This window comes from Pleuronectes platessa, chromosome 11 (assembly GCF_947347685.1).
Source record: "Pleuronectes platessa chromosome 11, fPlePla1.1, whole genome shotgun sequence".
Lineage (NCBI taxonomy): Eukaryota > Metazoa > Chordata > Actinopteri > Pleuronectiformes > Pleuronectidae > Pleuronectes > Pleuronectes platessa.
This window is the reverse complement of record NC_070636.1, coordinates 9555380-9573756: the sequence shown is the minus strand read 5'-3', so window position 1 is coordinate 9573756 and position 18377 is coordinate 9555380. Positions and strand designations below refer to the sequence as shown.

Genomic DNA, 18377 nt, shown 5'->3' with positions numbered 1-18377 from the left:
TAGCTCATGGTTGACCGTTTAAATCCCCCGCCCCCCCCCTCCATCATTCAGCGGATCCCCCACTATGAAGGAGTCGCTGCCAGGGACCCTCGTTTACCCCCCCCCACCCCCCCTCTCACGCAGTACCACAGACACTGGGAAGCAGCCAGACCTGAAATCAAGGAGGGTCAGTGGAGGGTCAGAGCAGCAGCCATGTTGGTTCTGTACACAAGTAGAACTCAAATTACCATCCTGCGGTTGTGTGCTTGTGCCCAGCCTGCTGTTTCAGTCTCCATGAGACTCATGAGGTCCCTGTGACCTTTGTCCTCTGAAATCTATTCCACCTTAAAGTCCAAGGGACACCTGGTTACATTTGAAGAAATTCACCAAAAGGCCGAAATGTGATTTGTTCAAAAGGCTAAAACACATTTTTTTGAGGCCACAGAGGAACATTTTAGATTATTTCGTTCTAGAAAAGCTGCATTAAATAAACATTATGTACTTGAAAATTCGTCCACAAGCAAACACACTAGTCTCAAGTGGAAATTTCTCTCTTCTTTTAATAACAAAAACAGTTGACAATATAAAAGTTTGATGACAACCATAATAAATTCTACGGCAAAAATAAGAAAACAAAAGTAACAATCACAAATATTCTTTTAAACATAATTCATATTTTAGCTTTCAATACAAACTATTTCTTCTCTACTCTGCGACCTAAATGACAGAAATCAAATGTACGAGCTACAGTTCATGGACCAAGACAAGGCCCCTGGAAATAATGTATTTTGCTTAGGTTTCAGAGGATGGACCCAGTGCCACTGAACTGGTCATTTTTAACTTGTACAATATCTGGGTATAAGTTGTAGTAAAATACTTTCCAGACATTCTTTAACGTTCAGACAGAGGTACATAAATACTCACTCCAACGTGGGATCACAAATACTCTATGAGGACCGAAAGTAATGCCATGCTTCACCTTTTAGACTGAGTTTCAGATGGATTATTACATCAGAGTGTAATAGAAACTGAGCTTTATTCACAGCCCAGTCTTTGTAGTGGGACACATCAGTCTCTGTTAGTTACAGGTAGGTCAGCTGAACGTATATCACCAGTCTGAGGAATTGAAATGGTCCAGTGAAAGAATCTCGTTTCCGCGTTATACACACACAAGCTGAAAATGAACTGTAAGGAGTGTTGTTGTTTCAGTCAGAAGGCAAGGTGGCAAAGTTGTTTCCTGGACTTTCAGGATCTTTCACCTCTTACAGTTTATGGGTAAACCTTTATCTTTTATTTTTAACAAACAGTCCCGGGGGGGGGCAGGATCCATTTCAGACGCTGGGGGTGGGCTGGGCCTGTGGAGGGTTGCTGGCGATCGCCGGAGTGGCCTGTCGGGGAAGCGTGTACATGGCACCGAGGAACTGGTCCGCGATGCGTCCGGCCTCCCGGAGCCCGCTGAGCAGGGCGCCGTGAACCGTGGCCGGGTAATTCCTGATGGTGTGCTCGCCGGCGAAGAACAGACGGGGGACGGGCTGAGAAGGGGAAAAAGAAAAACCACACTGAGAGGGATGTTGGATTGTCTCAACATAATAAAAAGGGAAAATGGGGGCCTGGAGAGAACCAGAGACGGGAGGGGGGGCTGTGGTAACGAGCTGCCAGAAGTCATCAGTCAACACATAAAATATGACTTGTTCACATTATTCAGCACGCCAACATGAAAAGAGCCAAGAAAACAACTGCGTCGGGAATAAAATGCTCTGGTTTGGTTTGGTTGAATGTTGTGGGCTAACTGGGAGGCCTCCTCTTCCTCACCCTGACACACAAACACACACAAACGTGACGCTCCGACCAGCACCAGCTCTGTTTGTTTACCTGTGATGCTCCGGGTATGGCCGGCCCCGGCGTGATGGGTTGTGCCATCAGGTCGTAGTCGTTGCCCGAGGAACCTGCCGCCACGTACGAGTAGGAGCCTCGCGCCCAGGGGTCGGCACGCCAACGGGTGACCACAGTCTCCTTCGGCTGCCATGGCAACAAACAACAACACATACTTGTTAGGGGTTTCCATGACGGTATCGAGAAGAACCTGTAAACAGCTGGATGGCGACGGGCTCCAGATCTGGCCTTCATGCGTATGACTTTATCCAATTTGAAACCATAAGCAAATGATTTATAACGACGCGTGGTTTGGACGCGGCTCCACCGGCGAGGGCCGTTCACATGTGCTCGCTGTCACACTGTGCGGGCTACGGGGGTCTCGCTTCAGGAACGAGGACATTCCACTTTAAGGACTGGAAAAACCAGAGGGAAAACGCAAAGGGGGGAGATTCAGCCCTAGTCTTCTGTAAACAACAAACAAAATGAAGCTGCACTGGATCAACACTGCCCGACGTTTGGACAGAAAATAAACAGTTTGGTGGAAGAAGTGAAAGATGAATGGACAATCATGTTCTAGATGGACAAACATGTTCCATACATGTGAGCCACAGACAGACAGACTAGAGATTTCTAGTGCTTACAGACGGATGTACAGACCTGCGGCACAGCGCTGCTTCCAAATATTCCCTTGAGAATGGCCAGGCAGCGGCCCACGATGACGTCATCACTGATGTTCTCCATGATGCCAGCGGCCTCGCCGGCCATCAGAGCGAGTAGGATCGGGGCTGACGGGGGAAATGTCACACTTTGATTTAGACACTGTTGTTTTATTTATTAGCTTAGATAAACAAAGGGCATGCAAGGACGGTAATACTTTTCAAGAAGGTGCTGCACAGTCGTGCTTCCAATTGAGAATCGTGGATAATCCAAATCAAATAGTGGGAGTGAAATCACCTTTGTAAAGGTTCCAGAAGAGGAAGAGTTCGCCCCGACTTGCTGTGGTGGAGCCGACGTGACCGAACAGGTTGACGCTCGGGTCCCAGAACACACGGTCAAAACACAACACCACCTGAAGGAGGGGGGGGACACAAAAACCAGAACCGTCACACAACAATCAAACTGTTTATTTGAGGCAAGAACGCAACTCACACTCAGCACATTGACTGCAACACTAGTCGTTGCTGTGTGAATGGTAGAGCTCCCCCTGCTGGTAATAAAGTCTGCTAGCAGCTCAGATTGCATAATCATGCAGTGCTGTCTGTGCTGCAGCAGAATTAGGAGGTAACTGCTCTGCTGCAGATGATGCTCGGCTACAGAGGGAGAGAGCAGCACAGAATGAGCACTCTGATCGGATTACCGACACGCTGGCAAGAAGCATCGACCACTTGCACGCGACAGCCTCGAACTCAAATTCTTCATCTGAGCAAAGACAGAAGATGGAATCACGAGGGGACTCCTTGTTCTCCAAACTGTACGCCATCAACCTGCCACTTTATCGAAAAAGATTCGACAGGCAAGTGATGGAGGGAGCAAGTTGAATACAGAAGGTGCCAATCTGGAAAAGCCCAAAAGAAACGTACACGTGTACCTGCAAGTAAAGAGACTGAACAGATTCTGAACGCTGAGCTCATTGTGTTTTGGCTGCAGGAGCCTCTCGAGAAGCTGAAGGTCAGAGTGCCAGCGTAAGGACACTGCAGCAGAAACACCAGCAGGAGGAGTCCCTCAGGAAAACACACTGTGACGACCCACTGCATGATTCACAACCTGATTCACTGTTTTCCCATGCTGACTCGACAGGGGAGAAATTCTCTCTTGTAGTGACTGAGGGTTTATGAGTCAAATCTCTAATGCTAACACTAAACGCACTAACATGTGAATGTGATCCAGTAGTTTGCTTAGGAGGGGATGAAGAGAGGCGTGTTCTAATAAAGCCTTAAGCACCACATTGGCACTAACCTTGTTGAGGTTGCCGAAGCCCATCCTCTGTATGGCAGATGTTTTCCACTCGGGCAGCGGGGGAACAAACTGCACAGCGGGGGGCTGCTGCTTCAGCACTCCGAGGGGCAGGGTGCACAGAACAGCGTCGCACTTGTAGATGAAGGTCTGGGTCGTGGAGCGAGTGTTGACTGCTATCACCTCGCAGCCTGGAGGTCCAACAGATGAACAACATGTCAAACACACACTGCATATTTCAAGTGGGAAATCTGTCAAATGAAAACAGTTTTAGTCACAGTTGTGAACACATACCAGATGCTGTGTACCGGACCTGCCGCACTGCTGTGTTCAGTTTGATGTCCAAGCCTTCAGCCAGGGCCACGGGGACACACGAGTAGCCGTTCCTCACCGTCAGGTGGCTGCCGGTGAACTCAAAGTCATCGTCCTGTGGATCAATGAAAAATATATCATCCCAGCAGCATTAACTTCCTTATGAAAGGAAGCAGCACAACAGGAAGATCTCATAATCAAACTAGTGAAACATATCACACACACATGAGAACATAAGAGGATCAAGTGTCTTTGCTTCACAGGTCCATTGTCAGGACGGCACGGTTGTGACATTTCTGAATGGGTACATGTACATACCTGATCCCAGTGCTTGAGAGAGAGGGTGGAGAGGGGTGTAGCGTTGGCAAACTCCAGGTTGGCAAAGTGCCAGTCAAGGATCTGCCGATCCCTGGACGACAGGTAAACATCACTGTGGGAAAACAAGGTGGGGGGGGAGAGAGACACGTTGTTGAAGGCTGACATCATTGAAACAGGTTTACTCATGCACAAGTGAGGAAAAATCTGCTCCCAACTTAATAACACCTTTAAAATAGGAACATTGTGACAGGGTGTGCGTGTGCTGCTGCACAATAACAAGTCTGTTTTGTAACCATTTAAAGGTTTTTAAACAAGAGGAATATATTAAAGTAAAGATACAGTGGAACAGCGCCACCCTGGGCAGAGAATGAATCGACACGTCCTCTGTGCGTCTGGTAATCAGAGCGCCTCCGTTCTTTGTTTTTTGGTTGCAGTTAAAGAGATTGTGCTGAAACCTCCACAGGACGGGTTACCTCGGTGGATTGGCCTCCAGCTCCTGCAGCTTCTCCTCCATTTTAGCCTGCGTCTCCACCAGCTCGTCGTACTCCTACACAGACGAGGCAGAAAGACATATTCAAGATTTAAAGACACAATACTGCTTTACTTTTGGCTCATAGACTCAAAGAGCTGGTTATATCTTTATACATTCAGTCTAAATATATAAAGATATAACCAGCTCTTCGAGTCTATGAGTCACATTTGAACTAGGTGAGAGTGTGCACGGCATACGTGTGCACGTGTGTGTAGCAGGTGCACACCCAGAGGGTTTCGGGTCATGCAGAAAGGACAAGCAGTCCTGACAGAAAGGGCCGACTCCACCTATTCATCAGTTCACCACAACAGAATCAAGTATGACAGGGAAGCAGAGTCTGGCCATACCACCTACCACGCCGGGCACCAAGCTCCACTCAGTCAAGTCTATCACATCTGATCTATACAGGCCTGCTACAGCCATCGCCTTATTACCCTTAACACCTTGTTATATGGTGTAGTCATGCATGTCATGTACACACACACACACTCTCTTTAATGTAATGCTGAAAATGTGTGTGTTTGCCTCCGCAGACATTCAGACAGTGAGGCCGTGATTCAAAGCCTTGAAGTGGTTTCTCAGCCAGCGGATGAGTTGCAGACGAATCCAGCTCGAGACACCAGCTGTGTTTAAACCAACTGAAAACCTCCTACTAAAATATACACATCGCGGCAGTGGAGGTGATTTGTCCGCGCCAAAAATAAAACAGCAGCACTCGCCGTAATAATACATCCCACCAAAGCATTAAACCACTTAAACACAGGCCGTCTTGTTTACATAGATCGCACGGCATTGGCTCTCTGCACAGCGCCCTGACCTCGCAGTCCATTAAACATCCCTTTTACATGCTGGTACTTCCTCACCAATACTTGATCTTTGTATTTCTTAAGAGTTTCAGTCGTTCAGACTATAGTGGTTGACCTCCTGACACAACTTATCATCAACCTAGAAAATCGAATACTGCTTCAAAAGGGTTCAAACCAAAGTAAATGAAAACACAGAGACAGTACGTTATCCACCACTCCACAAAACGCAGGTGGGAACAGTTAGCTTCTTTAAACTCAACTGCAGTAACAAGATTATTATAAGTCGTGCCATCTGAGTCCTGCTCGTTCCAAGACATCTGAAGAAGTCATGAAAGTGTCTCGTAGGAATCTGTTCTGGACAACTAACAATCTAGATAACTGCAGCCGGAAACTTTATCGTAACTTTGTTCTACGTCACTCTTCTTTCTACGTTTCTCTCTTTTTCTGAAACATCGGTTGAGCTCACTTTGCAGAGGGAGGTGAGGTCCCGGTGTTTGCTCTTCACTAGGAACTCAGCCGTGATGTCTCTGGGTGGTTTGACCTCACTGGCTTCTTTATACTGCTGGTGGAGCTCCTTCACCCGCTCCTTAGCCGACACCATCTTGAAGAAGAAGAAAGTGAAACAGGGATAAATAACTTGTTGAGTTAGAATTATAAACTAAACTATTTTACATTCAACATGAGAAGTTTTAAAACACATTTTTGACCTAGAAAGTTTAAAATGATAATAAATGTAATTGTCTTGACCGCTTGAGGGAATTAAAAAAGTTGCACAGCAGTCGGAAATTTGTTTAAGGCTTCCACTGTCACAGAAACAACTTATCTAAGTCTCACCTTGTTGAGAAGATCCCTGAGATCTTCCTGAGTCTTTACAATCTTCTTCCAGTGTTCGATTTGCTCGTCTTTTACATGTTTTTCCTGCAGCCTGCACACAGACACACAAGAAATAGTGTTTATATGTATTTCCATACATCTTTTCTTTAAGTGAAAGCTTGTGATGTGTACATCCTACTCACTGTATGACCACCTCCAGGGCCTGTCCCAGAGAAACAGGTTTGTTGTTGAGGAAGTTGAAGTCCAGCTGGTGGCTGAGGTAGGAGGTGGCCTCCAGCAGTCGGTTGAACTCTTGCTCGACCATTTCATCTTTTTCTTTTGGCACCTGGACACATGATTGGACAACAAGGACACTTGGCTTTAAGTCCCACTAAATACAGCAGCGACTGAATCTTCTATCAAAGTATTAGAAATAGTCATAAAAAACATACAATAACAACTACAAATAAAGGCCCATTTTTACTTATTTATTTTAACGTTTTCAAGTTTTGTCTTAATGGCATTTTTACTTTACAAAATCAACTTGTAACTCAAAACATGACTCAAAACATGCTTTATTGAATATGGACACCATGCTAACATAGCAACAGTTCAAACAGTGCCGGATATTGTGTTATTTATGATGGAAAAGTTTTGATAGAACTTAACGCAAATCTACCCTCCATCATTTTCAAAGGGAAACTACAACTTCTTATTACAAAGATTAGCACTGGGCTGCTCATGAATGTGAAAAGGCGAGTTTCAATGGAGTCAAATCAAAATGAATGGAGATTTAAAAGGGATTCAAAGTTAGGTAAGGAATGTGTTATGTAAATAAACCAATACATACGCTTGTGCACCGTTCCCCCTTTAGTAGTTCACCAAAAGATGAACATGGGAGAGGTTGAGAAGACAAGAGGGGAGGGGAGGAGAGAGAGAGAGAGAATATTAAGTAAACACAACTTTAACCTCATACAGGTTTGCACAAAAGTAAAACATGTACATTTAATCTGCCTTTTCCTGCAGGGGGAGGAAACCAGTTACACATGATGTGGATGTTTCAAGAGTCCCACTGGTTGAGTCTCTGCTTCAATGGACATGACCTGAGCATGAACCTAAACATCCTCCTACTATTGCTGCCACTTGATGGACAGAGGTGTGTGTGGGGTGGTGGTGGGTGGATTGGGGGGGGGGGTTGCTTCCAATTAAATGACATTAGGCTGTATCCGTTTTCTGTTCTGCTCTGATCTGAAAGAACAGGAGCTGGTTTTGCTGACACGCGATGGTGAGCAGTTAAATGCATCCACCGCTCATTGTGTTTTTGTGGATCATGGAAAGCCAGATCTCTGCCTCGGGGCCACGACAGACTCAGAGAGCAGCTGCAAACCCAGACACAAGAGCACTGAGGAAAGTCGTGCAAATACATAAACGACTCCTGTTGAAGGAAGTAAACAACATGAGGTCCTTGTTTGATAAATGTAATCGGGATACATGGTGTGTATCTGATGCAGATGTGGCTGCACTTCCATGATGGATGCTTATTACTATGCTGTTTGTAAGAGATCTTCAAAATGTTGGTGCGACTGAAGCAAGCGCGTATTTCTGCAAGCATCTGCTTCTGAATCACTTTCACAATCCCATGCACGCCTCTGCTGCCATTAGCCTTTTGCCATTTATCAAGCTGTGAAAATGGGGACCCTTTTTTTTCTACAACTTTTGTAAATATTTAATCACCCTGGATTCTGGTATCTCTGGATTCTACTTGTTAAATGTGAGAATACAGGCAGGAGAATGGACCAGAGGCAACTCAGTTTATTCTTGAAGAATATTTCATTATACTCACAGCCTGGCCATTGGCTTCATACAGTGGACACTTCTGCTTGATCTTGGCCAGCTCCATGTTAACCTGCTTGCTGATCACTGCCATGGGGTTCCCTCCTGCACAAGCAAACACACATAATTGAAGGCGACACAGCATATACATGAGCAATACCACCCTCTACAGGAACATTGAAGTAACAGCAGATATTCTATGAGATAAGACCATTATCTGGCTGTTGATGCAGTGACCTCTGTGCTCCCAAGAATAAAGTGCAATGTTTTCAATCGAAACCAAAAATGACACAGAATAAATCACTTGTATCCTGCACTTAGATTATAATTCTACAGATCAGCTGATGTAGTATTCATGTGGAATAAAATGCAACTACTGGACACTTAACATTTATAAGATACTTTGACTTGAGTTTTCACATTAGAATATATAATTGGATTCATACCCAGGCCTGTCACCACCATTGCTCCCAGATCAGCAACATAGTTTCCCTTCCTAAACGTGGCCACTCTGCCTCCAACACGGTCCTGGAGGAAAAAAACAAATATATAATAACCTGGTAAACTTGTGGCAGTTTTAAAATGATAAAAAGCACGGTTAGTCTAACTCAGTTGAGTAGATATGAAGTTAACTCTTAGAAAACAAACATTTATAAACCGAGGGTAGGTGGAGGCAACCATCTCACAACCCTCAAATGATTTGTGCTAAGAGCTGACTGACAGAAATGTGACAAAATATCAAATATAACTGAAATGACAGACTTACCCTGGCCTCTAATACTGTGACATCCATCCCAAAGCTCTGGAGCTGCCTGGCTGCAGCGAGGCCGGACACACCACCACCAATTACTATAACCTTCCCAGTCTTCTTAGCTGCAACAAAAAGCACAATGTGCATGCATTAGTTATCCGTACACCACTGACCATCCCAAGGTCAAGTTCTCCACACATTAGGGGAGGAAATCAGAGATATCTCTGAAATCAGAGATATCTCTGATTTCCAACCAAAATGGCATTTCTTGATCAACATTTGACAAATGGCTCCTGTTATTTTACCAGTGAAATGAATAGAGGGAACTCACTTGGTAAAGGCTTCACCCTCTTGTAAATGCCAAAGTTGACGAGACCATGCCTTTCCAAGTAGCTGTGTATCCTGTGCACCAGCACAGCATCGCCTAAAAAGATACAAGTACATTAAATCTCCACACGTGAAAACAATTAGGGAATCAAGTTATAGGCAAACCAAAGGGATGATAAGGTTGAGTTTAATCTCTCACTGTTGTATGGAGCTTCAAGCTGCTGTGCTGTGGCCTCAAAGGTCAGCTGGATCTTAGGGTTGTCCAGCCACAGTTGGAGCTGAATGAGGTTGATACGAATTAAGATACAATACAAATATGCTTTTAAATATTATCTTGTCGCCTGTGGTCTTTGATCACAATGTATTGTGTTTATATTGGCACTTACTGTGCGGTTGCGGATGTAGAGGAAGACTTTCTGAGTCTGCTGGGGACCACTGATGATGTCAGGGAAGCAGGCGGCCTCCTGGGATGTCATGCGGTCGTGAGGATGGCGACTCTGGAAAGCAGCTCCTTCTACACCTAACAGTAACGCAATTTATGCAATATATCTCTATTATGGGAATTATAATGGGCTAATTTAAAACCAATTGGACGCAGGGTACATATTCAAAAACCGCTTTATATCAGTTTTATAAAGGGCTTTTAAATCACACATTTTAAGCGTCTTTCCACTTTAAAGATATCAACCTGGTTTTCCTGCAGTGATGTGTTACCTATGTTTTCAGACTCACCAGAGGGTTCCTCTGGTTCACTCTCATTCTCTTCCTCTACCGGTGGAGGTGGAGGAGGGATCACTTGCTTCCTCTCCTTCTCTGCCTTGGCGTTTCGCTCCTCCTCAGAGTAATATTCGTCTTCCGACAGATTGGCGAGACTTTCGTCCATCTCGCGGTATTCCACCTGCAACGTTCGGCACAATAAAAGCACCATTAAAACCTGCGATGCGGTGAATGAACCGCCGGGGTTCCCCCGTTTCAATTTAGACTCACCAATAGCTCTCTGGAGGAAAGAAATGTCATGTTGCACAAACTATGACAAAATTACTGTTCCTAACTTGAACTAAGACACACATTGATGTGAGAACCTGTGACTTTAGACTGGGTTTTCCACTGGTGGATACAATGGGAGTCCTTCCCTGTTCATTGCTCTGGAGGCTTTTACTGAGACCTGCATTGCTCGACTTCTACTAGTGCGAAATTTATTTGAACACGAAGCATCGAAACTCATTAGATATTTACTTTCGCTCGCTTCCGTCGACTTGTCCTGCGGACTTCAGCCGAGTCCGGATCTGCCCCCCCAGGGCCCGCCTGGTGGGGCAAGGGGGTTCCTCCAGATTCCCCACTAGGGGATGACCTCTCCTTCTTTTTTACATCCAAAGCTCCTGCAGCTGAGGTTGAGGTACCAGTCTGGGCATCCGATACTGGAGCCCTTTCACCCCCTGCTGCTGCACCAGCAGAGGATGAAGAGGAGGAGGAAGAGGAGCCAGCATCTGACTTCTTGTTAGACTGCATTATGGAGGTTGGAGGCCTCTCCTGCACAGGTAGGAAAGAGGAATGAGGAGATGAAACCCTTGGAAAATTGAACACATACAAGCCCAAGCTACAATAACTTGTAAATGAAATGGCTGAAATTTCAATGCTCAAAATAGTGGTAAAATAATGTTTGTAAATATTGTATGAGAATGATGACGTGTTGGATGTGTGTTTTGGAAAAGAAATATATAAGGAAAAAAATGTATGTGTTGTCCACTTTGGGTCAAGACCACTAAATAACACAAGTGTGTATAAACATTCTTTTCAACACATTTAATTAATGACAAATTGTTATAATACTCACTAACTAGTTCACAGATTAAAACATTAACAACTATCACGAGCATTAAAAAAACCTCTCCGTCAAACTGCAACGCCCCAAAATGTCCCGTCTGGGTCACTGGATGGTGAAAATCATATCAACTGTGCATGAATGTCATGGGATTAATGGAAGGAGGACTCTTTGGGACAGTAACCTTTTCTTGTTTCACCCATTTCTCCGTGCACCTGGTAATATCCATTCAAACACTAAGAGATGAAGACACAACCAGAAACACAGTTACTAACAGGAGCAGCCAAGCAGACACGTTGGCCTGTCACTGAGTTTGCAGCTCACGAAATTCAACGCAGACACACATTGAGAAATATCCAGTGAATCATTTGATGACACATACTTCACTGGGACTCATTCAATTAATAGCTTCTCAAGTTAGCCGAATGAGAAGCTTGAGAAAACCTACAGTGGCGCCATGTTTATTCAGGAACTTTTTCACATACTAATAACATTTCTTTCATTTCCACCTTAACCAGATGTAATAAGGTTAACTAGCTAGTTAACTACAACGCTAGCAGCAACATGCTAAAGCTACAACCATACGCTCTGCGCTAGCTAGCGGTTTGTTCTTTACAGCCTCGTGCATGTAGCTCGTCTCCACACAATAACACGGTGCTTTAACACAACCGTAACACAAGCTGTGCTGCAATCGTGGATCTGAATCGCTTCTACAAATATCTCCTTTCGAATGTTTCTTACGAGACCATGCTACGTTAGCTAGCGTTGCTAACAATAGACTAGCTAGCACCAACTGTGACACAGTAGCAGGTGCGATCTGGAGAAAGAGAAAGCGCCTGCTTCGCTTGCAAAGACAAATATACAATAGATTAGACTCTCTGGTTGTTGCTTAACATTCCTACAGCGAGAAAAACATTTTTTAGCGAATAAAAGATAGAACGGATTAGATATAAATATTAGAAATTACCTCTGGATCCCCGCAGATGTCAACACAAAGACAGCACAGCAGCAGGACCCCGCCTCTCAATGAACTCTGTGGTGATTGGTGGATGAGGAAACATTACCCAACATTATCCGGCAAAACGATTGGCCTCAGCTAATGTCAATCGAAGGGAGGGCGGAGATTTCTAGCTCATCCTGCCGCTGCGATTGGTCCATTTTATAGTGACTCTCCACGTCTAGTGTTACAGAACGGTTTTCAAAAGCATGTCTACATTGTTTTATAATAAAATGTTTTTAAAAATGGGGATTTTAATTAGTCATCCATTGCTGGTCGGGGTTCACTGTCTCGACCCCATTTTCTCCCTCATTTGTGGTTTTACGAAGCAACACGGATCTCAGATCGGTGCTGCAGACGAAGTGACGTCAGTCCAGGAGAGGAGCAGGCTGGGGGAGGAAGGGGGGGAGGAAGGGGGAGGGGGGAGCGCAGGTAAAGGTGATCTGCTCCGTCGCGTCTCCTCCTCCTCAGGAAACATACCGATGAGTCGGCGACTCCCTTTGTTTTTCTCCAGTTTTGATCCAACTGCGCGTGAGTAACATCTACAAATCTTATTCTAAATGGGAATATTAAAGTTTCACTCTTGATTTATTCACCATTCGTGTGAACAGAGGGTTTAAAAGTGGGGAAGTGAATCTGATCTGAGATCGATGTTTTGCTCTTGGCTGATCTGGGTGTTGCTGATTTGTTAGGATTCGAGACACATGTCATATGAGGCCTTAAATATGATATTTTTTTATATGCATGGTTCTGGCGGTATTCATCCTTCCGCATTAAATCAAAAATGAGATTAAAGAAGACGGAAATCTTCAGAGTAAGGACAAATAAACGCTCATCCGTCTATATTAGGGAGTGTTTCTCGTGTTTGGCCTCGCTGTTATGAAAAGATCCTGAAATTAGAGGCAGTTCATACTATTAACAAGTAAAACCAAGTGACGTGATGAACTTTATGACCAGAAACACAAGGAACATGGTGAAAGAAGAGGAGGAGTCACCCAACCGGCCTGACAACACCGCCTTCACTCAGCAGAGGCTTCCGGCATGGCAGCCCATGCTCTCCGCTGGCATCGTCATCCCGGGTTTTGTCGTCATTGGCCTGGTGTTCATCGGCATCGGGGTCGCCCTCTTCGTCACCTCGCGGAGCATCACGGTGCTGGAGGTAAGAGTGCTCACCGAGGGTCAACACAAATCAGAGTAAACGGCTCCAGATCAGAGAGGAAGAGGAGAGGACCAACTTTCAATCAATGACAAATGTGTATTGTTATTGCTGCTTTTAACCCACATTGTATTGTGCTATTTGTTCCAAATTCCCCATTTACCACATTGGCCACTTGCGGTTCAAATCCAGATTACACCTTTGCCTAGAGCACGGAATGTTTCCTTCAAAATGGCCCACATTTGTTTGGGCATAATTGGGCCACATTTGCTATTTTAAAAGTGGGCCCCCTTCAGGCTCGCACACATTTTGTCCGGGCCACAAGAAGTGCTGCGTTGGCCCCCCTCCGGATGCTATCTGGGAAGTGATATGTGCTTGTGGTTTAAATCGGGTGTGGCGTCTCTAACAGACAATGGAGAAAGGTGTTGTGCTGATCAATAATTAATAATGACCTTTCTTGTTCTCTCCCACACAGATCGACTACACTGGGGTTGAGAAAGACTCGCCATGCTTCAAGTGCAGCGACCCAGATATCAAGAATTGCGGGTGCAAAGTGGACTTCTCCATTGACACTCTCTTTGAGGTTGCACCCATCGTACAAAAACAGTATTTTTTTCAATTGAGCCAGACTCCTGTCTCTGACCCTCGGCTGTGTTTTTGTGATTCTCCTTTCCTCCTCAGGGCCCCTTGTTCTTGTATTATGGTTTGTCCAACTACTTCCAGAACTACAGACAGTACGGTGCGTCTAAAGATCTCACCCAGCTGTCCGGAGACCTGGCCAGTTTTAAGGTGAGTTAACTGAATCGGATATTGAAAGACACACACACACACACACACACACACACACACACACACACACACACACACACACACACACACACACAAGGCTCTGTTTTTAATTAAGAAGTAAAGCTATATCCATATGTGCTCACTTTTGAAAATGATCTGGACCGCCACCTTGGTCAAACATATGGGTGCAGTTCACATCTTTATCAGTGGACCTTTTTTTATAGAAAACCATTCAGAAATTAAAGCTGCAGTAGATGTACTTTCACATCTGACACACAAATATTCAACTCAGACGATTCACTCAACAAAATCCCTGTTTTCTATCTCTCTTGAAGGATCCCAGTGATGTATGTTATCCATATGATTACAGCGTCCAGAAACCAATTGTCCCATGTGGATCAATAGCAAACAGCATGTTCAATGGTAAGTGAAACGCATTTTAAACTTGCACTCGGTAAAGGGCATACCTGTGCCAAAGCCCAACAGTCCCCTTAGATTCAAACAGGCTGCATGGAATTTCACAAACGTATAGATGTCAGTCCCCTGAATACAGTACTGGATTTGTTTTCATGGCAAAATGACAACAACCAAAAAAAAATTACTTTCACAATGTAAAATAAATTGATAAAAGAAATTCCTGGGCCCGCCCCTTGTTCCTGATCAACATTTAAGGGTTTCAGACATGCAGTCCCAGCAAATGTAAAAGGGGTGAAAACATAACCCTCTTGACGGAGGTAATGACTGCGATCAAACTGGAATAAACTCTATACGCTTAAGGAAGTAGTAACTCTTTATTTTTTCTTTGTTGTTTTAAAGACACCTTCAAGCTGTTTCACATTGTCAAAGGGACAAGAAAGCAGGTGGCCCTGGATGGAAAGGGGATCGCTTGGTGGACGGACTACAACGTCAAATTCAGAAACCCCCTGGTGAACCCTCTGAAAAACGCCTTCAACGGTAGTAACTTGTTCAGTTTACTGGAGTTCACTGTCTGCTGAAGCTGTGATGGAGTAATTCAGTGAATGTTTATAAGGGGATGGCAGAGCTGAATTGGAGTATTGTGTACAAAAGCAGTAATTTAGCAAATAGTAAATAGTGGGCTACAGGGCCGTCAAGAGGAAACTTCACACTGTAACTCGCATTGTAATTAGTGTTACGTTTAGAAATCCTGACAGCTGACTCAAAGTTTGACTTTCAGGCACTACCAAACCCCCGTTTTGGCCCAAGCCTGCTTACGAGCTGGACCCCACTGACCCTGCCAACAACGGCTTCGACAACCAGGACTTCCTGGTGTGGATGAGGGCGGCGGCTCTGCCAAATTTCAGGAAGCTGTATCGACGTATCTCTGAGGGCGAATACGAAAAGGGTCTGCCAGCCGGCAACTACTCTCTGGAAATTGCCTACAGTATCCTTACATGTTACAGGGGCAGTTGTGAGTTGAAGGCCAGTGCTGAGAGGTATGAGCATGCATGTTAGTGTTGTTTGTTTGAATCCTGAACATAAAGAATATGACTTATATTTTTCACGGGGACCAAATTGAATCCTTTTTCATTTAACTAATTGTCCAGGCTTAATTAAACCAAAACACATGATTTTCAAAATATTGAGGCTCATTCTGTAACAAAGAATTTATGAATTTAATATTTTTCTCATGTAAGGTCTTTCAGCTGCTGTGAGTTGTACCCAAACTGTCGGCTCTATAATTTCTATCTCTTTTAACTTGAGTGATACTAATTATACGTAAAACCATGTTTTTAAAATAATGACTTGATCATGATCTTGATCAGCATCTTTGATAAAAGAGGGGGGGAACAAAATCCACTTTTGTCTTATAGGTTGTGCATGCAAGGGATGATCGAAGAATAATCCACACACATTACTGTCAGTCTTTTTTCTGATTGTTAGACACACTGAAGCCATTAGCTGGGGAGACAATGAAGAAGAACATTGGTTTAAAATAGTACATAAATCTGCACAACAAACCAAATCCTCAGGTGATATATTGAGATTTACAGACCGTCATATCAACTTAAAGATGTCAGGCATTGAAATGGCCTCAGGTTCTGTGTCAGATTACAGCCACAGTAGTCTGGGCGAACTTGTTTTACCAGTTGAGGTGTGGTTCTGTTTTTAACTGAGCAGAGTCAACACAATGATGCAGAAGGAACAAAACAGGCAAATCTTCTGACATAAGTAAATGAGGGGCAAATAGTATTCATTATAGATTCCCTTGGCAAGGCCTATGTAAAGTTCTTCAAGTCTTTTATTTGACTTAAAGGAACATCGCACGGTGTCCTCACGTTTTAAAGTGTGTAACTCAAACTCGTGTATGTTTGAGCAGATCATTACCAATGCAAGCAACATAGAACTTTTCAGACTGCTTATTGATACTCAAAGTTTGGTAATTGATGTAAGTTAAACATACAATGTGTGCTGCAGTATGTGATGATTTTGTGAGGCAGTGGGGCATCATGGGAGATGTTGTCTTCACCACTATTACTTGACAGATGACAGCAATGAATAATTACGTGTTACCAGTAAAAAGAAAATTTTTAATGATGAGTTGTTTCATATTTTTAATAGGTACTCAGAAAAACATTCAAAGTTGTTAAAAACAGCAGTTGTGTATGATTTGTAGTAAATATACTAAAATGTGCTAAATCAGTCTTATGGTTCATGTTTTCAATGCTCATCAGTGAGCTAATCGTCTCTGGTAATCCTTTGTATTTCCCTTCTTGGTGCATTTCCTTAACATCTTGTCCCTCAGATTATCCTGTTCTGCAGTTTGAAGGCAGAAAGAAGGTGGTGTTCAGCAACGTGTCCTGGATGGGTGGCAAGAACGAGTTCCTGGGTATTGCCTACCTCGTGATTGGCTCATTGTGCGTCGTCATGTCCGTAGTCATGCTCATCGTCTACGCCAAATTCAAGTTCCCCGAGGAGGACTAATCTCTGGTCATTGACTTTAGTTAAATTTATCTACTCTTCCCAGATTATTTTTTCCCACCCTTTTTTACTCAGTAAATTGATGACAGCACAGTTCAGTGCGCACATACAGAGGAGTACAGGCTCAACCTATGAACCGAGGCCACATGTTGCTCTGGAGTGCAGAAGAACCTGCTGTTTATTTTTGAGAGTTAAGACTTAAATTTCTCCATCGACTGCATATTGGGGAACTGGCTTTGTGGACGATGTGGGAATATTTCTAATTTGTACATATACTCGTCTTTTGGCACATATTTGACAAAAACATATCAAGTTTATTCCATTAAGATTCATGCTCTCTCTTTTATTCAAAAATAAAGCCTCCATCAATAATCCAAAGAGATGAAGGTCGAAGCTGACAGTCTGCAGGCAGATAAATTAAGACATACTGTACATATGCTCCTGTGTAAATGATCAAATGAGCATTTTCCAGTTTAAGCAGCTCAGATTATGCACCTTTTAGTTGATTATTTGACCACAAGGGGGGGAACAGCAGGGTGTTTTTAGGTAGTGACGTGTTGTGTTACATAAAACTTTTGTTTTTCATCATCACAAAATGAGCTGTCTCAGTCCTAAATGATTATGTCAAAAATAATATCAAAGCCATAAATCATTTGAGAAGCTACTTGACTATGGAAAAGTAGTTACATTTTACTGTGTGTGTGTGTGATGTAACGTGAAGTGACTGCTGTAGAAATTGTGTATATGTTGCTCTGCTATCTCAGGGAAATGATTACAGGCTGTGCATCTCAGTTTTTAACTTGCATTTGAATCTGAGATTTTAACTCTTCTTGCTTGTATTTATTTAATAAAACTGAACCAAACGTTATGTCCAACTCCTTCTCTTATTAGGACACAACGGTCCCATATTTGTTTAAAAAATTGAAAATCCCCTATGGAAAAGTAGGGTCTTCCCATTGATGAAAATAGTTCTTAGCCTCAACCACTTTAATATGACTTCAGAAGCTCTAATTGTTCAAACTATGGATGCATTTCTACATTGGCCTTTGCTAAAAGCTCAATTCAATGCACCACATCGAGTGTTTATTAATAAATGAATCTAACTGTAATGGATCCTGGCTGTTTAATGCTGGAGCTCAAGGTTTAAGCATTATTGACCTTATAGGCAGGGCCG

General features: G+C 43.7%; 2 protein-coding genes across 2 annotated transcripts; one reads left to right on the top strand and one right to left on the bottom strand.

Annotated features, from left to right (window-relative positions):
- Positions 1–1310: 1310 nt before the first annotated feature.
- On the bottom strand, positions 1311–12352 carry kdm1a (lysine (K)-specific demethylase 1a). The gene is made up of 22 exons (XM_053434848.1): positions 12289–12352; positions 11506–11557; positions 10736–11029; positions 10232–10397; positions 9886–10019; positions 9699–9777; positions 9504–9596; positions 9188–9294; positions 8868–8949; positions 8432–8526; positions 7439–7456; positions 6792–6934; positions 6610–6700; positions 6242–6376; positions 4911–4984; positions 4438–4549; positions 4102–4234; positions 3811–3998; positions 2809–2923; positions 2512–2639; positions 1852–1998; positions 1311–1511 (listed from the first exon to the last, which is right to left on the bottom strand). The coding sequence occupies exons 2-22, from the start codon at positions 11548–11550 to the stop codon at positions 1311–1313; spliced, it is 2580 nt and encodes an 859-aa protein (XP_053290823.1). The 5' UTR covers positions 11551–11557; positions 12289–12352.
- A 359-nt stretch (positions 12353–12711) lies between these two features.
- Positions 12712–18071, top strand: tmem30b (transmembrane protein 30B). The gene is made up of 8 exons (XM_053435296.1): positions 12712–12849; positions 13276–13477; positions 13950–14057; positions 14156–14263; positions 14599–14686; positions 15080–15217; positions 15459–15665; positions 17028–18071. Exons 2-8 carry the CDS (start codon positions 13289–13291, stop codon positions 17204–17206), a joined length of 1017 nt encoding a protein of 338 aa, XP_053291271.1. The 5' UTR covers positions 12712–12849; positions 13276–13288; the 3' UTR covers positions 17207–18071.
- Positions 18072–18377: the final 306 nt, after the last annotated feature.